At 39.3% G+C, this 27,742-nt stretch overlaps 2 protein-coding genes and 2 long non-coding RNA genes across 4 annotated transcripts; 1 reads left to right on the top strand and 3 right to left on the bottom strand.

Annotated features, from left to right (window-relative positions):
- Positions 1-1,497: 1,497 nt before the first annotated feature.
- Positions 1,498-13,408, top strand: LOC136706047 (von Willebrand factor A domain-containing protein 7-like). Its single transcript, XM_066679947.1, has 17 exons — positions 1,498-2,018; positions 3,222-3,410; positions 3,856-4,134; positions 4,362-4,455; positions 4,714-4,842; positions 5,194-5,380; positions 6,714-6,883; positions 7,248-7,360; positions 7,487-7,603; positions 7,974-8,150; positions 8,266-8,398; positions 8,541-8,693; positions 8,867-8,959; positions 9,865-10,133; positions 10,567-10,700; positions 11,252-11,411; positions 11,979-13,408. Exons 2-17 carry the CDS (start codon positions 3,228-3,230, stop codon positions 12,339-12,341), a joined length of 2,754 nt encoding a protein of 917 aa, XP_066536044.1. The 5' UTR covers positions 1,498-2,018; positions 3,222-3,227; the 3' UTR covers positions 12,342-13,408.
- LOC136706049 (uncharacterized) lies at positions 3,993-4,866 on the bottom strand. The gene is made up of 3 exons (XR_010804106.1): positions 4,730-4,866; positions 4,248-4,470; positions 3,993-4,128 (listed from the first exon to the last, which is right to left on the bottom strand). It is a non-coding gene; the product is annotated as an uncharacterized lncRNA (long non-coding RNA).
- LOC136706048 (uncharacterized) lies at positions 10,161-14,648 on the bottom strand. Its single transcript, XR_010804105.1, has 5 exons — positions 14,608-14,648; positions 13,600-13,626; positions 13,068-13,172; positions 11,934-12,222; positions 10,161-10,372 (listed from the first exon to the last, which is right to left on the bottom strand). It is a non-coding gene; the product is annotated as an uncharacterized lncRNA (long non-coding RNA).
- Positions 14,649-17,746: 3,098 nt separating this feature from the next.
- On the bottom strand, positions 17,747-24,337 carry LOC136705058 (uncharacterized). Its single transcript, XM_066678277.1, has 3 exons — positions 24,304-24,337; positions 22,777-22,888; positions 17,747-22,673 (listed from the first exon to the last, which is right to left on the bottom strand). The coding sequence occupies exons 2-3, from the start codon at positions 22,784-22,786 to the stop codon at positions 19,879-19,881; spliced, it is 2,805 nt and encodes a 934-aa protein (XP_066534374.1). The 5' UTR covers positions 22,787-22,888; positions 24,304-24,337; the 3' UTR covers positions 17,747-19,878.
- Positions 24,338-27,742: the final 3,405 nt, after the last annotated feature.

Genomic DNA, 27,742 nt, shown 5'->3' with positions numbered 1-27,742 from the left:
CTGTTCATCCAGTATTCTACCTCTTTCTATTACAATTATCTTGCACTATTGTTTACACTGCCCTGTACATTGATTATCCCACCTCCAAATCAGGTTATTGTCTTCAGTCAGTGTCCCATTGACTCATGTATGTCTATCAGTGAGCTGCTGGTATCGTATGTCCTGCATTTGTCTTCTGTTTGTTCACTTTCATATATTTATATACTTAGTTACTGCATCTTGGAGAGGAGAGTAACGTAATTTCAATCCCTTGTATGCCCTGTACATATGCAGAATTAACAACAAAACTCTCTTGCCTTGACTTGACTTGACCTTTGAATGGTGATTCACCCATTAATGACAACCACAAAACAAAGTACTTGGAATTCAGAGACTCATTAAAGTAAGGTGGGTGTACATTCCAGGCACGCTAGGAAGATCACACAGAAAGATACAGGAGATTGGTAAAGTTGTGAATTCATTGCTGGAGATTATGTTGTGAAAATATGAAAGACCATTTGACGCTGATTAATTAACTTAATCATTGCCACATGAACTAAATATTACATTAGTTCAGATAATGCCTTAAGTGACTAAACTTTACAACATGACTGTTTTGTGTAATATATTTAATTCTTGTGGAAATCTCATAAAATTTGCAACAACTAAATGTGCATCACTCTTCTTCTAGTGAATACGTGAGGTGAAATATACTTCAGATTTTTATGTAGCTAAACTAAACTATAACTAGCTAGGTAAGATATGGTATTTTTGCCCCTGGGCTACCCCTAGGGTTGTGGAATGTAATTCTCTTTCACAACACTGCTCTAAAATCAATTAAAATGGTTATCAATTAAAAAGGTTATCCTCCAAGCGTGTTGAACTGTAAATATGTTTCATTATTATCATTTTGATAAGCTGTTATGGTTGGCTTAGTTCAAAACCTCAAAGTGTTTACACTCTATGATAGAAGGAGACCTATTGTTTGTATTTAGACTGGAATCCTCTTAAAATCACAAACCAAAAAGTGAATTAATTTTGTTTGTATAAATGTACACTGCTTTTCAAATGACTGTCACTATTAATCTGACTTGCACTCACTAATTCTGGTTTCACTGCACAATGGGAGATCTACCAAGTGGGTGAAATTGATAATGACTAAAATTAGGGATTAAATAATTTAAACATATAGAAAGCTATAAAGTGTTTCACCCCAAATTATGTTTCAGAAAACGATTTTGAAATTATGTTACTGACAAATTAATTGGGCACACTGTTAAAAACCTCAGCAACACTGCTGTGTCTGATCCACTTGTACCAGCACAACACACCAACACATCACCGTTGATCAACAATGCAAATTAAAACTCTGTGTGGGTCTTGTGGTGGCCCTGGCTATAAAAACAGGCCAAAGAGGGAATAACAAAGTATGTAGATCAACAGATAGACTAAGGATTAGATTCTTTAATTGTAAAACTTCAGCATGTACCTATAAGGTCAATTAACCTAATAAAATGGAGAATGAGTGTAGGAGGTAGCAGTAATGTTTTGGCTGATTAGTGTATGTATACTTTATTGATTTTATAGCTCTACTTTATATGTATATAAAACCACATGGTGTTGCTGAATGGAGAAGTTATTTCTGAGGGTTACTATATGAGTGTCTGTGTTGCAGAATGTGAAAGCAAAGTTTATAAAAAGCAGGAACAGGTTAATGACTTAATAAGAGCAAAAGAAAAGGAAGAGTCCCTGCCAAATGGGCTTCCTGTAGTTATGAAATTCTGTACACGCAGTATCTTACTACAGTGATTACAACATTATGACAACCCCAGACATGAAAACGGCTAAACAGTTAATAATTGGCCCATGTTTAATGACCACACCCACTAGCCCCAAACCCTGCCTATATATACACTTACATTTACACACACACATGTATATATATATATATACAGCAGAAAACACTCCGGGAGATTTTAGCACTGAAAATCAGGCATTGTGAGAGGATACACCCACACAGTGGGAGCTTAACTCAGAAGGTATGGAAAATAATTAGACTACACCTCTAGTTTATACCTGTATGTGTGCATACCTCTAATTATGCACATTGTTTATGTAAATATCTTAAACACTTCTTAGTTACATTGAAAAGAACTGCAATACATTTTAAAAATATTAATAACGGTTGTTAACGCAGTAATCTCAAGGCTTAATAGTTCAGCTACTTCTATGAATTATTCCGTAACTTTGTTTGTAATATAGATGTGCATGATACTTTGTGGAACTACTCTGGTCACTTATGCAAATATTTAGTTAAAAAATGTCAAATATTTAATAAAAAATTTTACATTTTCAGCACATTATTAATTTCCTTCTTTTGATATTATATTCATGAATTATCACAGGTGATTATATATATCACTGCCCACGGTTGTGGCTGAGATTTTGCTTAAAAGTACTGTGTGTATGAATTTGTATTGTCTCTATCCGCTTGGATATGCACTGAAACTTAACTAAATAATTTAATGCTAATTAATCTTATTGTCATTCTAAAGAAGGCTGTTTATATTTATATCTCGATGTTAATGTAAAAAACAGTTGACTTCTCCAACAATCTTAGAACAACTACACTTTTGCGCTACTGTGGAATTAAACATTTTGGGAAGTATATAAGTATTTGGCAACATGGAAAGTATAAGATTCATTCACTGTCTGTGCCCGTTCATTCAATTAAGGGTCGCGGTGGGTCTGGAGCCTACCTAGAATCACTGGGCGCAAGGCAGGATCACACCCTGGAGGGCACACCAGTCCTTCACAGGGCAACACACGCATACACATTCACTCACACCTATGGACACTTTTGAGTCGCCAAACCACCTACCAACGTGTGGTTTTTTTTGGACCGGGGGAGGAAACCAGAGCACCTGGAAGAAACCCACGCGGACACGGGGAGAACACACCACACTCCTCACAGACAGTCACCCGGAAGAAACCCACGCGGACACAGGGAGAACACACCACACTCCTCGCAGACAGTCACCCGGAAGAAACCCACGCGGACACTGAGAGAACACACCACACTCCTCACAGACAGTCACCCGGAAGAAACCCACGCGGACACTGGGAGAGCACACAACACTCCTCACAGACAGTGAGGAGTCAAAATTATGGTCAAGTTATGGTCAAATATTAAATATATTTATGAATATATGAATAATAAATGTGTTTTTTCTGTGTCTTAGCTGGACATGAGGTCAGTGGTGTGTGTTCTGGCTCTGCTGGGGCTATTGGGCTCTGGAGTTAAGGGGTTTGTGCCGCTAGGGGGTAATGGGAACACACACGTGACCATCACTGAAGAGGCTGTGTTGAAAAAGATCCAAGAAGTGTGTAAAGCAGTGGCAGAGTCTGAGGGGAGAGAGTTCAAGCCAACGGTCAGTATGTGTTTGTGGTATACACCAATCAGCCAGAATATTAACACCATCCTTGTTTCAATACTCCCTGTCCATTTTCTCAGCTCTGCTGACAATACGGTGCACATTGTAGCTTTTCAATTACAGACCGTAGTCCATGAGTCTACTGCATACTTTGTTAGCCCCCTTTCACCCCAGTCTTAAATGGACAGGACCCCCACAGGATCACCACAGAGACAGGATTGTTTGAGTGGTGGGCCATTCTTCAGCATTGTCATTGATGTGTGGTGGTGTGTTGGGCTTGTATGTGTGGATCAGACACAGCAGTGCTGCTGGAGTGGTGATTGTAATATGCCTGATTGGTGTATGTAGTGCACTGTATGTAGGTTTTCAAACTTTATGTGACATTTTATATACATTATTAAGTAATATTCACATTTATTAAATGTGTGCATGTGTTTTACAGGGTTCCTCTCCAGAGGAGCTGTTGTCAGCATGTCTGGGATCTGCCACTGGTAAAGTTTCTGCGGCTAAGTTCCATGAAGCCCTGAATCAGATCTACATGCAGAACAGCCAGGTGGACAGAGACTTCATGGTCAGTAACCCACATCATTTCAACAGCGAGGCCTTCGCTGGGGGAAGGGCCCTCATCACACAGGGCACTGCTTCTGTTAAGGCCAATGTCCGCAAACAAAACTTCCAAGCTGCAAGAGAAACACTGGGCCGAATCCTACATACTCTACAGGTGAGAGAAAGAGAGAGAGAGAGAGAGGGGGAGGGAGGGAATGTGTTATTGGGAAGTATTATTCACCTAAAATTAGGCTGCAGTATTTAAATGGTTAGGAACTCCTAACTTACAGCTTTAGTACTATGTTCATTCTGACAAATCAGCATCAGGAAATCACACATCCGAATTGTTACTAAACACATGAAAATATGCCACGACTAATGAGGAAATGACTCTTCTTTCAGGACTTTTACAGCCACAGCAACTGGGTTGAGCTTGGAAATGAGAAACCGTATCCCAACCTCATCAAGCCTAACCTCGCCCTCAGCAACATAGCAGGTAACTGATATAAATCTGAGAGAAAGAGACGAGAGGAGGTGGAACAGAATCTGACTTCTCCAGTGAAATGAGTAGTAAAATTACAACCATTAAACAGTGCATGAGTGTGACTTAAGAGAAGTGAGAGACCACACCTTATATTATAAACTTTTATAACATAACCATTCTGTAACACATTATATAACGAGTATATACAGATATATACATTTCCAGACCAACCCACTCAATTACAGTTTGTGTGTGTGTGTGTGTGTGTAGATGTGAACACTCCAACCTGCAGTGACTGTGCCAGTGGGATATGTCCAAACCCACTGCTGCCTTCCATCATAAGTGGGCAGAAACTCACGTCCGGATACATGGGCCTGATTTCTTCCGACAAGCCTAAAGGTAAACTCAGGATTTACATTTGCACCAACAAAGCCAGTAGTCTACTACACACTGCCAGTGTATAGCTGGGTATTGTTCATTAAATGATGCTAATAAGAGGCCATATTAGAATCGCTGTGAGCAAATAAAAATTTCACAAGGTCTTATATAGTGTCATATAGAGTGCTTAAGTCTCTTGTTATCTACATAAATAATTAAATAAAACTAATTTTAAAAATTGCATGTATCTCCCAGGGGAACCAAAAGTGATTGGAACTGATAGTGAATGCAAATGTATTCTGACAAGCAAAACACCTTCTCTGTGAATGTAAAAGGCATCATTCAAATGAAACGCTCTGTGTGTGATCTCAGGTAAATGCAGTCATGGTGGGGATGCTGACCTCAGCAGTACTCAGAATCCTCGGGGTGGGATAAATAAAGATGAGCTAAAGGCCCATAATGCAGACCTGCACATTGCTGCTGTTACCGTGGCAACAATGGCTACGCTTGATCTGCTGGAAGACATCCGTGGGGCAGCAGGCAATAAGGAGTACCTGAGGTAGGTCATGCCTATGTCAAATATTGAGTATGTGAAGTAAGGCAAAAAAAAAACATAGCTGTGGTAGATACTGAATTTTTGAGGTAGAGCAAAAAGACATACCTGATACTGAGTACCTGAGGTAGGACAATAAGGTGTACAGGAGGTAGATACAGAGTACATGAGGTAGGGCAAAAAGACATACCTATGGTATATACTAAATACCTGAGGTAGGGCAGAAAAGTGTATCTGAGGGAGTCTTGCTTTGACTCTCTAGTGAGAGCGTGCATTTCGACCCTTAATGTTGTCCAGAACCACCTACTACTGCAGGAAAAGAAATTTGACTGATATGCAAAAAGGCCAATGGCAAGTCTGCTATTTTGGCATGACGTGTGGGAGGGAGTCTTTATGATTCATGTCGGACCAGTAAGAGGCAGTGAAAAATGATGCACAGAAGTGCGTATATGTGGATGTACAGAGAGCCAATCAGAATGCAACTGCCAGGATCCTGAAAGTGGGGCCAGGTTTCTGCTGTAAAGATGTTTGACTCTCAGCCAATTTGTGGGCGGAGCATCCGTGGCTGAGACTATACCTGAGTTAGATAGTGAATAACGGCGTTAGAGCAAAAAGTTGGACCTGAGGTAGACACGGAATACTTGAGGTAGGGAAAAAAGACTAATAGTGAATACTATATTATTTGAGTTTGGGCAAAATAAGTTGGACCAGAGATACATACCAAATGCATAAGGTAGGGGCAAAAGTCATACCTGAGGTAAATAATGAGTACCTGAGGTAGGGCCAAAAGTAATACCTGAGGTAAATAATGAGTACCTGAGGTAGGGCCAGAAGTCATACTTGAGGTAGATAATGAGTACCTGAGGTAGGGCCAGAAGTCATACCTGAGGTAAATAATGAGTACCTGAGGTAGGGCCAAAAGTCATACCTGAGGTAAATAATGAGTACCTGAGGTAGGGCCAGAAGTCATACCTGAAGTAAATAATGAGTACCTGAGGTAGGGCCAGAAGTCATACCTGAGGTAAATAATGAGTACCTGAGGTAGGGCCAGAAGTCATACCTGAAGTAAATAATGAGTACCTGAGGTAGGGCCAAAAGTCATACCTGAGGTAAATAATGAGTACCTGAGGTAGGGCCAGAAGTCATACCTGAAGTAAATATTGAGTACCTGAGGTAGGACATAAAGTCATACCTGAAGTAAATACCGAGCAATTGAGGTAGGGGAAAAAGATGTACCTCAATAACGTGTCCCTAGGTGTACTTAGAAACTGAATACCTGAGTACCCTCACTCTCTTTCTCTGTTCTCCTGTCTATCTCTTCCTCTTCCTTCTCTCTAAGGTTGATGGGTATAGCTCGTTCTGCTGTTCTGTGCTTTGTGATTGACACCACAGGCAGCATGTCTGATGACATTGCGGAAGCGAAACGAGTGGCATATAAAATCATCGACAGTAAGACAGGGACCCAGGATGAGCCCTCGGAATACATCCTGGTCCCATTCAATGACCCAAGTGAGTGAAATCACTTCCTGTGTCATTGCATAACAATGGCACATGCACATGTAGTACGCAACACATGCAATTCCACAACACGTCCTTCTCCCTTTCTTTAAGATCATCACAATGACCAGACTAAGACCTAGAGTGTGCACCCTGTGCATTTCAATGTTCACCTGCTCTAAATCATATGGTTTAGAATGTTTAGAATATCTTTTTTTCAGAAGAGCCTTCAGAGCCAATCATTTTTCAGAAGAGCCTTCAGAGTCAATAATTTTGAAGACGATCCTTCAGAGCCAATCATTTTGCAGAAGAGCCTTCAGAGCAAACCTTCTGGTTTTTTTTACATTTAAATATACATGGTAATGTGTATTTGTAGGTTTCGGACCACTCATAAGAACAACAGACCAAGATGTAATGAAGGCAGAGATCTCGAAACTGGGAGCAGAAGGGGGAGGAGATATACCGGAGATGTGTCTATCAGCAGTGCAGGTACTGAAGGACAGGACATAAACACATAGCTGAGCAAGGGAATTTTAATAAAAACTGTAAATACAGAGGAAATGTGCTCAGAGCTGCTTCTTTCATACACAATCATTCTCTCTCTCTCTCTCTCAGCTGGCTCTGACTGGAGCTCCAGCCTCATCTCAAATTTATGTTTTTACTGATGCCCCGGCTAAAGACACACACTTGGAGAAAACCATCACAGCCCTCATCCGCAGCACCAAGTCTACAGTAAGTGCCTCAGACTTCACTCCCTACACATTCAACAAATCACATGAAGCCTTTAAAGCTCAATGATGCAATCAATCCCTTTTAACCCCAAAAGCTGCAAGCATGAAGGTGATTACATACTATTTTTACACTTGTTCTAGAGCTTGTGAGATGATTGATTTTTGTTGTCTTTTAGTCTCTGAATGAAACAGATTATGATCCATAGAGTGGGTCCCCCACAAGGAGTCAGCCATGTTTAGCACAGCTTTGGTACAGAATATCTGATAACTCAAGGCCACTAGTTGTCAGTTTATGATAAATTCCATAATAAGAACATGACTTCTATTTTGATACATTTTCTTGAAGTTTAAAATTGCTTTCCCACACACAGGTCTCCTACTTCTTGACATCAGGTAGGTCAAGAAGATCAGTGAGCTCAGCAGGAAGTTCACAGTTCCAGCTGTATTATGACTTGGCTTTGGCTTCTGGAGGTCAAGCTATAAAAGTGACCAAGGCTGAACTGCCCAGTGCCACTGAAATCATTGTTGACACCTCCACGTCCGCTCTGGTAGGAGAATATATTGACGTCTGATTTGAATGCATAATGAATCTGTTTAATAAAGCCATCTCTTACATGCTTATGAAGCTGAAATTAAAGCATCCTCTGCATGGTCTGTTCTCAGGTCACGATTCTGCAGAGGGCCAGAAACCCAGGCCGTGTGGAGAATTTCCCCTTCCTTCTCGATGCGTCAGTGTCCAATGTGACTGCCTACATCACTGGAGATTTGCTTAAATTCACCCTGCGTAGTCCATCAGGTAAGAGAACACTCTGGATATTGCTGAGCATGACACGTTTGTAATTAATATCAACCAAGTTGGATAACACTGTTCACATGATTACCACCAGTTCACTTCTGGATATGGCCAGTGACATAAACAGAATCTTTGGGCTTTTCAGGAGAGTCTCAGTCTGACAGTAACACTATTGGGTCTCTGGCTGTGATTCAGACTGTGGGGAACCTGAGGCGAGTTCAGCTCAATTCTCCCCCAAAGACAGGTCTGTGGAACCTCAGCATAGAGTCCACTCAGGCCTACACCATCAAAATCACTGGTGAGTGCAATCCCAGAGCTGCTACTAAGTATACAGTATGCATACATTACAAGCAGGCATAGGTCAACTATAATAAACTTCACTTTAACTGAATTTACACCCATTGTATGTACAGTAGAGTACACTGTGTGCTCAAATGTGATTTTCAGTGTGTGCATTTATGTTTTTTTCAGCTCAAAGTGCAATTACTTTCATTTACAACTTTGTGGAGGAATTTAAAGGAGTCCACCCAGGATATGCTGCTATTGATGGTCGCCCACAAACAGGTTGGATTACTCATAGTAACTGCTGTTTGTTGATCAACTAAATAATCTATAAAGAGAAATCCAATAACAATATACATAGCATTACGCTCTGTTTAAAAGCAGAGGTATTCAAAATGCTCAGCACGCCCCACTAGTGGAGTGTTTAGGAATATATAAAATATGTTTTTAAAAGACACTAAAATTTCTCTTATATTCTGTATTTCACAATCAATTTTAATTAAATTTGTATTTATTATCTTTATATAATACATAGTCTAAATAGTTTTCAAGTCAGAAAAGCTGAGAAGTTCTTAATGTCATGTGCTGGTTGGTATTTTATTTTTGTTTTGTTTGTCAGTTTAAAATACAGTTTATAATACAGAAGTCCTGGATTGTTTTACCTAATTTTTACTTGTTCATTCATGGATTACAAAGCAATTTGTTTTCTCTTGTGAGTTACACTGCATTGAAAAACATATTGGGTGGAACGGTGGCGCAGGTAGTGTTGCAGTCACACAGCTCCAGGGACCTGGAGGTTGTGGGTGGGTGAGTGGGTGGGTGGGTGAGTGAGTGAGTGAGTGAGTAAGTGAGTTTGTTTGTTTGTTTGTTTGTTTTGCCCTGTGAAGGACTCGCCCCCCCTCCAGGGTGTATTCCCGCCTTGCGCCCAATGATTCCAGGTAGGCTCTGGACCCACCGCGACCCTGAACTGGATAAGCGCTTACAGATAATGGATGAATTAAAAACTTATAACAGTTGTAGTTATGAATCTCAAGACTTCTGTGATATACTCTTTACTACTACAGTATGGAGCTAATGGAGTTTGAAGGGTGACACCTTTTGGGCATAATGAACAAATGATTAGTGAACAATTAAAAACAATGACAGAAACATGACTCTCTACATCTTTCATTCATTTGGTACCTCAGGGCTACCTGCTAAGTTGTTTCTAACCGTAACCGGACAGAAGGGTGCACAAGCTCTGAAAGTGGAGGAGGTGGCTCTGGTGGAGGTTTCAGGAGATCGTGTGGCAGATGGAGTCATACAGGAGATGGGTGGTGGGTACTACTTGGTTACTGTGAGTACGGTTCCTGAAGGAGAGTTTGTGGTGATGATGAAAGGACGAGAGAATGCCACTTCCAGCCGCTTCCAGAGGCAGAGCACTACACAGATGTCTCTGTCTAAGATCATCATTAAGGTACATGTCTAATGTTAAAAACAAGGCACTATTACACAAAATCTGTGCATATAATTGTATAAAAGTGCCTCAAATGCATACATTTGACCTGCCCATTCATACAGTTTTAACACAGTATTAACTTACAGGAGCAATTAGTTTTTTTAATGTTGTAAAACAGTAATTAAACTGATACTGGCCTGTATCTGAGATTCTGTACTTATGCTGCTTTCCATTTATCTTGTAAACAGGATGTTTACCTGGGAATGACATCACATCGAAGTTACATTTAAACATTCAGAAAACCCTATGCCCTAGATGTTCCTTGTTAGCTTGTTCCCGGTTAGCATTGTTAGCACAAATTGGAATTGAGCAACTAATCTGAACAAACCATTAGGATTTCTGTATATTCGATACTTTCTCTGATTTGCCTCTTTTCTGATTCTCTCTGCAGCCAACAGTAAGCGGCACTCTGCTTCCAGGGGAAAACTTTAGACTCCCCTTCACTGTCGTGACCAATGGAACCACAGGCTCCTACAGCATCAACATCAGAAACGACAGAAGCATTCCTCTCGAATACAACCCAACGTAAAAAACATTCAACTTAATCCATGAAATCAATCGTGGTTTCAGTGAAAAGATGAATAGTTAACAGATTTAATAATAAACTGCAGCATCAATAGTGTACAGTTAATTTCAGTGTTGTGGGGGGCAATAAACTGTAAAAATTCTAAAGAGCAATTCCTGAGGGGGATGTCAAAGTGCTATTGTTTTAAGGCTAGAAGTAGTAATACCAGTAATACAAAGTATGGCCTGTAGATGGCGCACTATACCTGGACATTGTGCTGTAATCTCATCAAACAGACTGACTGGCAAGTAAACTACGTACAGCAGGACGAACTGGCAGTTACAATTGCTTTGTAACCCTGAATTAAATATTTTAAGCCTTATAGGATAGGCCCCTAAGATGGGGTGGCCATGTTTGAAATGGCTTTAGTTCAGAACCTCTGATACATTCAAAAAAGCACTTGATACATTTAAAAGTATCTTGCTAAAAATGCTAGTTTTGCTATATAAGAAACATTAAATTTACAGATCAGTGAAAATGAACATGGTTCAAGGCTTCTGTGTTATTTCAGTCTGCAGCTGGTGAGCGGAGTCAGTACTGAAAGTGCCGTGACTCTGAAGACACCTGCAGACACCCCATCAGGAACAGACATCACACTGACCATTGCAGCTGAAGGGCCAGGAGGAACTGACTCTAACTACGCTGTGCTCCGTCTCTCTGTCTTAGCCAAGGTAAGTTCTCCTAACGACAAATGATTACACTCACCAGCAGTTATTATTTCCTAGTGGGTGATATTACAGGATGGGGTTCTGTTCCCAGTGAGGACTGTAATGTTGTACCTGTAAGGGTCCTTTCACTCTAAAAAGATGGCTTTTCGAGGTTTAATTAAAACAACAGCGGGTATTTTACCTTAATGTTACAGTTTCAAAATCATTGTGATGCTCCATTTGTAATAAGAAGTATTGAGCCTCCGTCATTGCTATTGCAAACTCAGCACTGCAGAAACTGCACTATGTAACATTAAGCATTTTAACAATAGCATAAACTATTTGGTGTTATAAACAATGAAAAACCATATGCAACACACACTCCATCAAGCTGAAGAACCGTTTCACCATGAAAAATCTATTTAAGTATACAAGTGGTTGCATGCAGACCTCATAGGTTTAAGTGGGACCATTGTGTTTAATCAAGAACCTTTGAAGAACCATCCTGACAAAAAACTGTTCCTATATTTTGAAAAATGAACTTACCAAGCTTTAGCTGGCTGTAAAACTTTTGCAAATTATTCTGAACAGGTCACAGATTTCACTCCTCCACTGTGTAATGTTACGCGGGTGAATGCAGTCTGTCCATCTGACTGCGCCTCCTCAACTTGGGACTTGTCCGTCAACATCACTGATGGCAACGGCTCAGGTATTCAAGACATCTCCATCCAGCAGGGCAGTGGAAACTTCTCCCAGGAGACGGTGGTGAAGGGGGGTGTTCTTATGGTGATAGGGCTCTACAAAGCCTCCTGCTGCTCACGTAATGTGACCCTGTCTGTTGTGGATAAGGAGGGAAACGTGGGCAAATGCTCATACACTAATGGAGGGGTCTCTATCAGTCTGTCGCTCTCACTGTTGATGTGTCTGCTGCTTTCTGTCTTGCCACTGCTCTGAGAAATTTCTACCCATTGTTCCATAGTAGTGGTTCTAACCTATACCAGTTACATCCCAGCAAACAAAATTACGTTCTCAGAATGTTTCCCTAACTTTCCATTTTGGTTGTGGGAACGTTGCATATTATAATGTTCCCTCAACGTGAATTTGTCCAGTTTATTTAACGTTCTCAGAACGTTTTTCTCAAGTTATAAAAACATTCCGGAACGTAACCTCAACCTTATTTACATCAATAATGTAAAATTCTAGGAATGTTCTCTTGGAACGTTCTTAGAACTTTGCAAACTAATGCCCTTAGAACGTTCCCATAATGTTCTATTTTGGTTATTGGGAAGGTTACACTAGAATGTTCCCTCAATGTGAATTTGTCCAGCTTTTTTAACATTCTCAGCACATTTATCTTAAGTTACAACAATGTTCCGGGAACGTTACCTCAACCTTATTTACACCAGTAATTTAACATTCTAGAAACACTGTCTTGGAACATGCTTAAAATTTTGCAAAATTGTGTTCTTAGAAAATTCCCATAATGTTCTATTTTGGTTGCTTTGGAATGTTCCTTCAACAGTAATGTAATGTAATGTAAAGTCTATGTCCAGTTTGCTTAATATTGAAGTTATGGTAACATTCCCAAAATATGACCTCAACTTCTTTTGCACCAACAATTTTACATTCTAGGAACTTTATCTTTGAATGTTCTGATTATGTGCAATGTAAAAACCTTACCTTAACATTCTATTATGGTTGTGGAAATGTTGCTTTGGAAATGTTCCCTGAACGTAAAAAAGGTCCATTTTTCTTGATGTCTTCAGAACATCTTTCCCCTGAAGGCTACATTAACATGATATAGTTAGTTTTCTTGTTCTTTCTTATTCACTCATTGCAAGTTAGTAGATTGTATGACTATAACATCTTTTGTGCACTGCAGTGGAGCATTATTTTGTTGTGTTTGTTTTTTTGCACGTTGTGTCAGGTACGAGGATACCAGTGCAGTGTCAAAATTTGAGATTTTTTCAAATAATGGTCCTATTAACCTTTCATTAATTTTTCTCAGTGTAGTTATGTGAATCAGCTTAACAGGCCTCAAACATTCCTATTTGTAAAAAATAAAAAACCTTTCTCCAAATCACTCTGATTTGCTATGGTGTTCTTTTTGTAAATAATTTCTAAGCTGCTGTGATAAAGATACACTGAGGTAAATCAGCGTAAGCTTAATGAATTTCAAAATGTTTATTATCATCTACATCAAAAAACTAACTTTTTAGGGCGTCTCCGTATGCTCCACCTGCAAAATAAACAAACAGATTCATGAAGTATTTCTTTGTATTTATCAGTTCATATAAAGCATTGTTCCAATTTTTCCAAACCATCCAGTGCGGCTAAAACACAGCATTCTTTAAGTTATACAGCAATTTCTGAGGCATACCGCAAGCGAGCGAGAGAGAGAGAGAGAGCGAGAGAGAGAGTGGGAGAAATAGACGAGAGGAAAGAAAGAAAGGTAGATTAAACTAGCTAACATTATGTTTAATAAGTTTTATAGCTGAAAACATTTATCGCTAGAATGTTTCTTTTGGTGTGGCACATACTAATGATCCTAATGAGTGGAGCCTGTTTAGATTCTAAGCTTTAAAATAGTGCTGTCATGGCTAATGTGTTCATTTTTAAAACGGATTAATCATATGACCAAGTTTGACCCCAACTTACACATGTATTTGTTTTATTCCTCGCCATACAAATTATTAGCTAGTATTTTAACTTGTGCTTTATCACAGCCAAGCTGCAGACAATGTAACTGAATTTATGAAAAAATAGTGTGTTTATGGAGGTAGCTAGCGATATATTTGGTACAAAACCCCTGAGCACCTGTGAAAATGAAATTTGTAGTTGTAGAAATCATACATGTGCATCAGTAAATTAAAAAAAAATAAAGTCACAGAGAAAATCAGTTCAGGAGTTTCAATTTTTTTTTAATATATATATTTATATATGATATACCGGTGGATATAAACAGTGCGTGTTAGCTAGCATACATGGCAGTGCCACGTACAAATATATTTTTTACCTCATAACTAATGCAGTGTAAGCTAGCGAGTTATGCTAGCTAATAAATAGCCGTTAACTTATGTTTGCTCTTTTAAACTTAAATTAAATAGCTAAAATGTACTACATCCATGGGATGTATTTATAAAAGGCTCTACAAACCTCGCACAAAACTCAGAAAACAGGTAATAACATCAAAAACATTATTTTAGTTCTCACTTCTTACTTTGCCATTAGAGGGTCCCTCTATAAAGAACCGGATAAAACTGGTTCCTGTAACCGCTAAATCTCTGTAACCTTGGCAACAGTATGCAAAATGGGCTGCACGGTGGAAAATGAGTTATTTCTACTAACAGTAGTTTTTATTACATTTCAGTTCAGAAAATGTAGGAAAAGGTAAAAGATAAAAAAGTAATAGATTTTCTTAAATATATTATTGAATTAAATATAAGTATGTAAATATAATGTATGTAGTTGAACACAAATAATTGATCCACATCTTTCAATGTGTACCTTATCTCAAATATTGATGTAAAACAGGTGTCTCTTTCCCAATATGTCTGAAGAATACCATATTACACCATATACCATTTATATAATATAAAATACGTTAAAAGAACGTTCATGTAACGTTCACATGGAATGTTTCAGACTAACACTGGGAGAACATTTATCAAGGTCTAATAATGTTTATGGAACGTTCCATTGACGTTACTGCAAAAATGTTTGCTTATAACATTAGGAAGACCTTTAAATAACGTTAGCCAAAGTGGTGTGAACGTTCCCTGCTGGCTGGGACATTATTGCTTTTTTGCTGGCTATCAACAGAATGTTTATAACATATCTGTCACTATCAAGAACAAAATTAGATAAAGATCTTTGCATCCTTTAGGAGTTTAATATCCCAGCATGTCTTTGATGCTATCATTTACATTCACTCCCAGAAAATGTAGGAATGGTTGGTATCTGTGGGTAATGTACTTGTCTTGTACTTGTTTAGCTATAAAATACAGAGTCAAATTTTTCCAACCATATTCTTTCCAGATACTTGAATTAGTGGCAGTGTGTAGTGTTTTACACCTTTTAACCCATTCTTCCTCTGATATTTATATTAAGTTCTTTTTTCATATTTTGCTGTTATGTATGTGGTATGTATGTTTCTTGGTCTATCTTCTCTACTTCATTTAGGATATCATTCAGACACTCAGAAATGTGTGCACTTTGAAGTTCAGTTATAAAGTAGTTCTTAATTGTAGATATCTGAAGAAATCCCTGTCTCTCAATCCATAATTCTTATTGTTTTATTTAATCAAGCCACACATCCAATGTATGAGTACTGATATGGTCTATTGAGTCTTGTAATTTGAGCAAAAATCTTTCTCAACAGGTACTAATTAATGTAAAGGTTACTTTCAGTTAATTTAACAGTACATTTTATTTATGTATAGGCTAGTGTATTTCAGTTTGTTTTGTATAGCGTAGTGAGTAACAATCCTGCACTCCACTAAACAGGCTGAGGTTCTATTCCCAGGTTAAGCAGAACACCACACTATACCAATAAGAGTCTGGGCAAGATTCCTAACATTCCTAACATTGCCTTAGCATTAATAACATTGTAAGTCCCTCTGCCAAATGTGAATTGAACTTTCTTTAAACTGCAACCATCTGTGAATTCCAGTGTAAATGACTTCTCTTTGTGACTACACAGAATGTTTCTACTAGATCAGGTATTTTGTGAAATAAAACCAGAATAATATATAGAATTGAAAAAACATATAATGTGATTTTTAGAGATATTGTTATTTATTTAACACTCAATGGCTCCTTTTCATAGTTAAGTATTTGGTCTATGAATCTGAGAAGATTGGACATTTATTCAGGCTGATTATATCTCACATCACATCCTCCATTTTGTTCAGCAGTCTGTTGTGCTTCCAAAATGGCTTTAACACAAAAACATTTTGTGCATGTTTCAAAGGAAATAATTAACAGGGTAACAATAGTGCAGAAGTTATGTCTTCTAAGAGACACTGAATAAACTATGTTTTGCACGTCATATACTGTCTTGCATTGTACAAGAGAAATGTTTGGCCATTTTAATTTGCTGTGAGACACATTTAAGTAAATGCAAACGAGCAGTTTTGATGTGTCCAAGTTTGTTAGCTTAAACATTTTCAAACTGCTCCTTAAGGAAGCTCAATATTTGTATTCACTTTCCAATACCAGTTTAAGTTCATCTATAGTTCATCAGGGTCAATGTGTATCTGAAATCTTAACACGTTTTCGTGTCGACGCATGATGTATTTCCAGACTGTTGACAGTTTCAGAGTGGGTCACTGTGCTAGCAGATTATTTCACACCATGACACCTAGAGGTAGTGGGAGATGTCAACATTGTTAATATAATTTATTCCTGCCCACTGGTGCATGATGACATAAACAGAACTGACAGATGGTATAAATGATATCAATCTCTAAATTCAAGGGAAGATTTTAGAAAACAATATTTTTACCTTTAAATAATGTATCACAAATTATGAGACTGAAGCATATCAATCTCAAAATTAATATCTAAACTTAATTTATTTTTCCATATTCAAATTTTAATTTCACATATGAGTATATTTGAATAGGACTGATTTTATATTTATGCTTTTACAGATTTACAGGTTCAAACACCTCATGGGTATTTGGTATTTGAATTATAAAGCTTTCCCCATTACATTTTTTTCGATTTCTGATACTGTTATTTCCATATAGAAGGCTGCCCTGTAGCAGTGGTACCCTCAAGTAAATGTTTCTTGTTTTCACTGTAATGCTTTAGAGTCTATTATTGAAGACATGAAGACACTGCAGAGATAAACACTTTGAAAACGATGTTAATGCATGACTAATGCATTGCCCCACTCCAGGGTGTGTTCCCGCCTTGCACCCAGTGATTCTGGGTAGGCTCCGGACCCACCATGACTCTGAACAGGATACGTACAGACACAGACAACGAATAAATGAATGAATGTATAAGTATTGATGAAATAAATCATAGTACACAATAATGAACATAGCGTTACATGTAACACCTCCACAATGCTTCACTGTTTCTACATTTAAAACTGAGTTACACTTTTTTGACTTTATTTGTATGTCACCTAATATAGTAAATAAAGAATTTATAAATTTACAACTACTTCAAATAAGTGTACAAGACTTTTTTATATTCTCTACAGAACTGTTTAAACTATGAGAAGGTTTAAACACAACATATTCCCATTAAATCAATTTCAGAAAACTAGAAAGGTCTTAATTTCATGTCAGTGAATCTAAAAATGAAAAGGCCAACTGCATGCAGAAAAAGACAAAAGAGTTTATTACAGCATGGTGGGTTGCATCAGAAGAATTAAAAACCTAGCCCAGGCCTGAGACCACATTTTGACATCAAACTCCTTATCACTCAGACCAGCTCAACAGACAAAGTTCCTTTGAAACAACCACATTGAAGACAGCTTTCCCATAAAGGAAATATGTTATAACCTTATGTGCCTAAAGTTAATGTAGTTCTGATTATGGAACAACGTAATGCTATAAGCTGTTCATTTAGTACTTCCAGTTTTACATTTGATTTTTGCCTTCATAGTGTTCACTGAGTCAAACTTTATGATGGTTTTGGAGAAAAGTAGCTGTTATTACATCTACACCATTATGTACAGTACTGTGCAAAAGTCTGACAAAGAATCTATGAATGTAAATATCAAAACTGGAGTTCAAAACAATTTAAAAGTACAGTTTAAAAAGATGTGCTACACAGCCAAATCACATAAAGAGTGCTTAAAACTTTCACTTTTCAGAGGTGAGAAATTATCCAGCTAAGTTCAGATTTAGTTGGTGATAATGACTGAAATGAGGTGATGAGATATGGCACTGGGTTGGTCATTTTCTGTTGAAAAGAGAAACCTTATCATCTTGACTGTTTGTTTAATGCTCAGCTTCTACGATGTTCATTAGCTCTACACACTTGTCAATAATCACTAAAGCAAAACATGCGTAAAAGCTGGTTAGACAGAATCAGCACAGCAAATGGACTTACTGATGGCTGAGGAATTGGTTTGAGGTTCTTCAGCGTTTCTGTCTGTTTAACCTGCTATAATGAAGGAGGCTGTAGATCTAACATCTACATACATCTCACAGCTAGCATTCAAGTGACACTGAGTGTCCTTTGTGTGACTTATTCACTTCTCATTTTGTGTTGGGTGAAAGGTGTGAGATGCATGTTATAGTTAAATAGTTTTCATGTTGATATGCTACTTGTTTGTTAAAGTTAATATTTTAATTTTAATATTTGTTATATGTGATATTGCTAATTGCACTCTGTTCCATTATTAATGCTAATGCTGAAGGAAATTAACCATCACAAGTTGATAGTTATTCAAAATAAATTAGCCCCATCACTAATGTATTCTACAATTATGCCTGAACCCTTGCTTATGTAGTCAAGCAATATTTTTGGGGGGAGGCAAAACAATATCTGGAGTTGCTGTCTTGATTTTTGCTTTTAGCCGTATCCTGAATTCTGATTTTAAACATGTATATATTGTAAGACTATATAACATAGTACCTGTGGATGGTCTGAAATTTGCACAGCACTGTAATTTATTAAGTAAAAAGAATGTTAACTTGTTTATGGCTTTCGAGTAGTAACTTCAAACATTCAAAACATCTTTAAAACATTTATGGCTCATGAAATATTGTTATCAGTAAAAAAAACACTCTTCATATGACCTGAGAACCTTAAGGATGTACGTTAAACAGACAATATTTGCCCCTAAAATGCTCAATTCTGTACACTTTAATCATGGAATGTTGCCATTATTTTTACACTGAATGATCACCACAAGTGGGGGTGGAGTTGGGGGCGGGTTGTTAATGGCTAAACGAGTCGATGCATGACAACCTTTTCTTTAAAAAACCCTTTACAAATAGCTACATTCTAACTGTAGGTAAAGTAGCCCATATGCAAATGTAGGACATAGTTTTCTTGTTTAAGATATATGTTATTAAACTGGCATAGGCCTGTATCGTAAACTCAAAAATACTGTTTGCTGAGGAGGCTTTCCTCACAACCATATAAGTCCCAAATTTTGCACATGAATCTGAGTATTTTGTTGAAAAGGTATAATAAATAATAATATATACGTTTTGTAAAAAAAAAAAAAAAAAAAAAAAGGCACATAATCAATTCTTAAGATTTACTGGAATTCGACATACTTGTTACCTGTTAGCTTTGTTTTTTAAATAGCTTGTTATAAAGTCTGTCTGACAGTTGCATATGTTTGCACTGACCAGCATTTCACAGCATAGAACATATAAGAATGAGTTAAAAAGGGAAACAGAGCACTAATTGGCTAATAGCTAATTCTTCAGTTAGTTCTCAGTGACTGCCAGCTGCTCTCCAAAGCTATCTTGTGTGATGTTTTTCTCATAGCTCATATTACATAGGAAAGTTCCTAGTTTTGTTTTGGCACAGCATGCTGGGTGTTGAGATGTTTCTTGAGGTGCGCTGACTGGGTGAATCGCTTACCACATTCTTTGCATTCAAATGGTTTTTCCCCTGTGTGGATGCGCTTGTGTCTTTTAAAATTACCCAAATCCACAAATCCTTTCTCACAATGTGGGCACACATATCGTTTCTCCCCTCTATGTCCCTGTACATGCATGTTCAGGGCAACTCGATGTTTGAAAGTCTTCCCACATTGGCTGCAGAAGAACGGCTTCTCTCCTGTATGCATCCGCATGTGAGTGGCCCGGTCCGCTTTGGATAAGAACTTCTTGCCACAAATTTTACAAGGATAGGGCCTGTCTCCCGAGTGGATGAGTCTGTGTTTCGTTAGCGTGAACTGGTAAACGAAACTTCGACCGCACACTTCACACTTGTAACCTTTCTCCTCTGCATGGACTTTTAGATGTCGGTTGAGGCCTCGGACACTGGGGAAGGCCTTTCCGCACTGGGCACAGTTATATGGCCTCTCACCTCTATGGAGCCTCATGTGGTTCTCCAATGAAGAAGCATTGCTGAGAATCCGGCCACATTCAGAGCACTCCGTATTCTTCTCCAATACTCGGCGTGTAGCTTTTGGCAGTGTGTGACCCTTATCGGCTCCTAGGACAGTCAAAGCTGGATGTGGCAATGCACTCGATGATTCAGATGCTTCCCAAACCTGGCCAACTGCATTGTTGTGGTTGCTGACTTCACTGTCTATCTGTGGACCCTTGACTAGGTTTGTTCCAAAGCTTTGGAGTTCTTTTGTAGAATCTAACACTATGAAATTTGGCTCAGGCTTGGAAAGGACCTTGTAATGTTCTCTCACTCCTGGTATGGGCACAGGATTGCTCTTCTCATTATTCTCTGTAGGGTCTTCACTTTGCATGTCCATGGTGATGGGCTCACTGTCCTCACAACTGATGGGTGGACTTGGGCAAGAAGGAAACTTTATATTTTCCTGAAAGTTATTACCGACAGGTATAGGCATTTCCGCAGGCATGTTCAGTCCTATTTTGGACATATTTCCTTGGTTGCATGCAGCTGCCTGCTGTTCCTTCAAAGTGAGAAGTGGTGCAAGTTGCAAAGGCTGGCCAGATGTCTGGGAATGGATCATGGATGGTTGCTCTAAAGCAGCCTCCTGCTGGGTTAAGACAATGGGTGTGTGGAAAGGCATGGGGGGCAAAGTCTGAAGTAAATCGGACGTGTTGTTAGGTGGAGGGAAGTATTGGTCCGAAGATGAACAAAGAGAGCTAGGAAGATAGTGGGATGTCGTGACTGGCATTTGGATTAGTGGAGATGAAGCATCAGTCTGTGTGTTTGTAACTGGAGAAACAGAAGGCTTTGCTGATTGAACTGGGATATAGGATTGGTCAAACGGAATGTGAGTCAGAGGATAATTTGGCTGGGTTGATGTGGTCAGATTGGCCACAGGCACGGAAGGAAAATTTGAACTTAAACTCTGTGAGTTGGGGGGAGGCTTCTCATTTGATCGAGCAAGTACTTGGTTTGGTGGGACAGGAACTGGGCCTTGGACTGTTGAAAATGGGCCTTGGACTGTTGCAAATGGGCCTTGGACTGTTGCAAATGGGCCTTGGACAGGTGCAAATGGACCTTGGACAAGTGCAGTTGGGCTTTGTACAGGTGTACTTGGGCCTTGGACAGGCGCAACAGGGCGCTGGATAGGTGCAACTGGGCCTTGAACAAGAGGAGCATGACCTTGACATGGTGAAACTGAGCCTTGAAGAGATGGAACTGGGCTATTGACAGGTACAATCTGGCCCTGCTTGCGTGGAAGTGGGACCTGGAAAGGTGGAACTAGGCTTTGAACAGGTGGCAGTGTACTTTGGATAGGTGGAACTGGGCATTGGACAGGTGGGAGCAGGCCTTTGGTTGGTGAATCTGGGACCTGGCCATGTGGAACTGAGCTGTGAACAGGTGTTTTCAGGGCATGGTTTTGTGTAATCTGAGACTGTGGAAAATGAACCTGGCCTAGTGTAACTGTGTGCTGGCCTTTATGACGTGAAAAGCGACTGAGTGCAGTCATTTTGTGGACACGAGGAATAAAAGATTCAATAGGAGGGATTTGATGCCGTTTGACCTGAGTGTAAGAGTGAGGTAAAGATGTCACAGTTTGTTCTATTGAGGTTGGCAAAACTATTTTGTTTGCAGTTGCAACGGGAGCATTAATCGACTGGATAGAAAAGCAAGAGTCTGTCACTGGATTCTGGTGCTGAGGAGGAGGGTGCTGCACCAGTTTAACACTATGGTGTGGCACTGAAGCCGGAAGCTGGATATTTTGAGGGATTTGTGGAGTTTGGGTGGATCTGAGATGGGCATGTGTCTCTGGAAGCTGGTTTGTTTGGGGGAAAACTGATGAAGCTGTTGGCTGGCCCCTAGGCATTGACAAATGGCTTACTTTGGTAGACAGTGAGACAGCTGGAGCAGGTAAGCTAACAGCAGGTAGCGATGGCTGAGTTGAATTAGCAGGCAGTTGTGGTACAGTTGATTTCTTAGCTGATGCAGGTTGTTTTGGACTTCTGGTATCAGACAGAGAAGCCATATCTTTAACAGTAGATGAACTTGCAGTGTGGTCGACTTTGTCATCTGAGGAGTCCACTCTAAGGCTACATGAGACGGTATTAGTGGTTGTTGCTGAATTAGTGGTTGATGCTGAATTAGTGGTTGATGGATTAGGAGCTGATATTTCTCTGGGATTTTCAAAGCACTTGGTCACGGTTTGTATTGCTGAGGGGATTGTTACTGTGCATATGCAGAAAGATGAAAAAAAAAAGCAGAGTTAGATTGAAGCAGGGAAAAATAAAGACAGTAAGATAATTTAAAGTTGACATGAAGGCTCTCACACCTTTTTCCATGGTGTTCTTAAATGGTTCCTTGCGAACTAGAATTGGCTCAGCGCCCTCTTGCTTCAGTAAAAAGTACCCAGGTGCATACTCATCACAGTTAGTCTCCTGAGGCTAAAGAGAAAATATACAGAACAGCAGAGACATTAACAATGTAAACACAGATACAGTGACTTCAGAATGTACACTCATTGACACACAAAAAAAGCACCAAGCAAGAGTTTGAAAGAGAATTAAATTTTATGTGTGAAGATGATGATGATATCTGTAATTGAATTGAGGATGAATTCAATAGGTTTATTGAGGAAAAATATAATTGAAAGGGACTCTTGTACCATGTTGGGCTGCCTCTAGCCTGGATAGAAGATCAATTATGGTCAGCCATGTACGCACACAGGTTCTGTATGGTACACTGTGGCACATTTGCCCACAGATGTTGCGGCTGGGCCTGTAGATCCTGCACACCCCTAGGTTGCCAAAGTGGTCATCCCAACTGATCAAATATACACTACTGACTAGTGTGTCACTCCACAGCAAAGACTCACTACAAGGCCTCCATACTCAAATCAAACAGTCGTCAGATCCCAAACAGGACCTGGATTTGTTGCTAAAGATGATAGGGAACAGTTCATAGAATTTCAGTACTCTAATTCACAACAAAACTGGTTTCAACACCTGCTAATAGCTCGGTTGTGAACCCACACAACGGTTGTGGCTAAAGTCGGACATGTCCTCGGTAGGACTGTGATTAAAAATAAAATAATACTAAATAAAAAGCCGATTGATTGAATATTTTACAGAGACAAATGTAATGAATCAACTATTTTACACTTTACAAGGTAAAGAAACTCTGCTCCTGAAACTTCTGAAGCTCAGTTTGTTTTCTGCTTCACGCCATACATGCACAGAGAATTGTGGGTAACTGAGGACTGCTGCAGACTAGGATTTGGAACGCAGCTAATGTTTGTTAACTGGGCAAAATGTCTTCGGAGGCACTATAGTGGCATGTGTAGCAGACAACAGTTTCTCATGAGGAGGTACAAACCAAAAATCACCCACATCTGTGAGCCTTCGTGCAGGGCAGCGAGGGAAGCATTTTGCAAGTGCTTGTGGCAAAAGGCAGTGTCTAATCAGACCACACCTGACATCATTTATATATATGCCCTAGACATAAGTGCCTGCCAAGTTTTGCAGCAATCCTGGGTACATTATTATTATTATTTTGTCAATGAGTGCATTTGGGCTCTTGATATATATATTTTTTATATAAAATAAAAGGTTAGAGTGGTTCTAGGTGCATGTTGATGGTGATGAATTCACTGCCCTAAGAGTAATGTAAAGCACGGATTTAGAAACATTTAAAACGTCTGAAATCTGTTTTTGCTGTTGCTTTGTTTTTTTACAAGATATGAACTTGAGTTTGTCACATATGTCCATTTATATGTTGGCTCCTATGCACTACACCATTCACTGTAACATGCACACTGTACAATCAAAAACAAGAACATCTCACTGAAATAACTTCCTACCTCTTTTTTAATGAGCAGCAAAGCAAGCTGTCTGTTTCTATCTTCTGAAGCACTGGAGCACAAATCTGCGAGACGATCACTTGTAATATCTCTCAGCTGGAGAGGGTGGTCAAAAGGCACTGGGCTGCAGCATCTTTCCACCATGAGGGGCTTTTCTGTTAAATACATTAATACATTTGCTCAATAATGTCAGCAGAACAAGTGAAGGTCCCACGCTCTTAAAAAAAGAGGTACCTCAACATTTTTAGCAAAGGAAATGGATATATTTAGAAACATGACAACTCAAGAACTATGTTGAATGGTTCTTCTTTTTTGTGGGCAACCAAATGTATATGCGATATGCATACAGTATATAGCCTATACAACGTTTAAAGAACCTACAATATATAATGAACAGTTTGTCTATTTGCACTTATACATTAATTAATGTCTGCATGTGTGTATAGCAGAAGGCATTTGTTCCATGGAGTGTTGGAGCACCATTTAGTGCTTCTGTAATAAGCTGGAGTGGCATATGTGACCCAGAAAAGTCATCTAACATCTGTACCCACATGAATGAATCCTCAGGTTCAACATCTAAATTCAGGCCTTCACAGAGGAGTAGAAGCTGCTAATGTCAGCACATATTAGTGAGTTCCAAATTGGTTCCCAATATGGGCTAGTTGGGTTTAAAGCTGGACATGGGCTTTGAGGGGGTTGGTACATAGGCTATTATTGGGATAGGACCCATGGTTTGTCTTAATACAGAGAGATGATTTTGTGTTTTCAGGTGGCCCCACCTGGTCACCAAGACTGAACATGGAGGACTCCCATATATGGGCCCCACATTTAGCCACTGGAATACATTTGTTATTATTTAGACTGGCTGCCCATTGGGGCCCTCCGTGGGTGTGTTGGCTGGGAAGGGCGACAAGTTCCCCATTAACACCCTTGATTTCTGGAGACACAGTGAATGAGTAGGTATTCAAAATCCTTTGGCTATATAGTTCAGTTAGTATAAAACAGACATTACAGTGAAATCTCCATGTTGTTATTACCCTAAAGTAATAAACTGACTGTAGCAACTAATCAATTTTAAATGTCTCTCTTTCCAACACAGTCTCAGGTTGTTCATGAAGAGCCAGAGCATCATGCCTGTTATAATGAAATGGCCCTGTGCATGTGTGGAGGGTCGTTAATATATTTTTCCAGGAAGTGTTGAATGTATGCGGTTTCTGTAATGTGTTTATAATTGTTTACTCACCACATTGGACCCCAGTATCACACCTGAGGGGCCCCGCTGAAGGGTCACTACCTCTTGTTTTAAAGTGGCGAGGGAAAAGCTCAGTTTTAAGCTCCACATTCTCCTGCCTCAGGTGGACCAGCTCAGCTCTGAGTTGGTGTAAAGTGCGCTCGAATAAATTGGTCGCTTCCCCGACGGCTGTCTTCAGCACATTGTCCATAACTGCTGAGAACTGGGCTTGAAACCCACCCAAATCCTCCATTGTCGCATTCAGAGCGGTTGGGAGCCGCTTTACTTAAGTTTACGAGTCAGTATTAGTTTCTCTTTCATGCGCAGCACGAAGTATACAGTGACGCTTCACGGTGAACGCCGCTTTCCTCGATGGGTAAATCATCCACAGCAGACTCGGGAGCGCGCGTTGAGGTGGAGATCTGCGCAGCTGCGCGCATCTGTGTGTATGTGTGTGTGTAGTTCTGTGTAAGCACAAAAATAGTTCTCACTTCCGCACGAGGCTTCTTATTTGGAAATATAGATTCTTATGACTATGGAGCACAAGATTACAATGCACTGAGTTAGTTACGAATATAGCCCACTTCTTAATCAAGCATCTTTTTTTTATTTTCCACTAGAGCAGTTGTGCTACCCTGCACCTGTCACTTTATCAACCAAAGATCACGTTCTTCCTGTTATTTGTTTGAGGTGGTAATAACTACTCTGCAGTTACATAAAGTACAAGTGTGATTGTGTGTTTTACTACATTTTTTCTATTAATAATACTTCAACTTCTACTCATTAGTTAGTAAAGGAGCCTAGGCTTTTACTCGGTCACATCATAGTCACACAGAATTCAGAATTTCCTTTGTGTGTTTCATTCCACTCCATCATATTGCCATGCTGCTTTGTGATTGGTCAAACCACTGACTTTTTCGAGCTTTAGGCCTATTATTTTATTTTCAGTTAAAAGCTGAGAAGTGCTGTATTGTTGCACATCAGTTCTGAAGTTGCTGTTTGAAAAAGTTATTTTTACTTTTACTTCAGTGTGGATTTAGATTACTCAGTAAGGTGCCCCAAGGGTGAACTGTGAGAACAAATAGGCGTGAAAGTAGGACTATAGTTCCATAAAAGTAAAAAACCCTCTCCAGGATATTGCTCCAACTGACTGGATTCTGTAATAAGTGGGGCTCCTCCCACAGTCCAAAAACACACTTTGGTAGATGCATTGTCTACTCAAAAGTGTCCATAGGTGTGAGTGAATTTGTGAGTGTGTGTCACCCTGTGAAGTATTGGCGCCCCCTTAAGGGTGAGTATAAAATATATATATATATATATATATATATATATATATATATATATATATATATATATATATATATATATATATATATATATATATATATATATATAAAATTATATAGTGAGTATAAAATATATATAATACATCTGCAAAGAATTCCAATTAATTATTTGGCATGGTAGCGCAGCAGGTAGTGTCGCAGTCACACAGCTCCAGGGACCTGGAGGTTGTGGGTTCAATTCCCACTCTGGGTGACCCTCTGTGAGGAGTTGATGTGTTCTCCCAGTGTCTGCGTGGGTTTCCTTTGGATGTGCCAGTTTCCTCCCACGGTGCAAAAACACATGTTGGTAGGAGGATTGGTGACTCAAAAATGTCCGTAGGTGTGAATGTGTGTGTGTCTGTGTTGCCCTGTGAAGGACTGGTGCCACCTCCAGGGTGTATTCCCGCCTTGCGCCCAATGATTCCAGGTAGGCTCTGGACCCACCGCGACCCTGAACTGGATAAGCTTACAGATAATGAAAGAAAGTTATGTGTTGAAGGTTTTTTTTTTAACCTTAGAATTACAGCTTCTGTCTGTATCCGCTTATCCAGTTCAGGGTTGCGGTGGGTCCGGAGCCTACACATAATCACTGGGCCCAAAGTAGAAACACACCCTGGAGGGCGCACCAGTCCTTCACAGGGCGACACACTCACACATACGGACACTTTTTTGAGTCGCCAATCCACCTACCAATGTGTTTTTGTATGATGGGAGATGGAGATATATATATATATAATTTATTTAAACTAAAGCATTAAAGCATTTCACATCTGAAATTTTTGTTTTAAATAACATATGTTTTGAATTCTAGAGAATATATATATTGTGTATATATATATAGTGTGTGTGTGTCCAGTCTGTATTTTTTGTTCCGTGGAGAATA

Source organism: Hoplias malabaricus, chromosome 8 (assembly GCF_029633855.1).
Source record: "Hoplias malabaricus isolate fHopMal1 chromosome 8, fHopMal1.hap1, whole genome shotgun sequence".
NCBI lineage: Eukaryota > Metazoa > Chordata > Actinopteri > Characiformes > Erythrinidae > Hoplias > Hoplias malabaricus.
The sequence above is the reverse complement of the archived record's forward strand: the minus strand, read 5'-3'. Positions and strand labels throughout refer to the sequence as shown.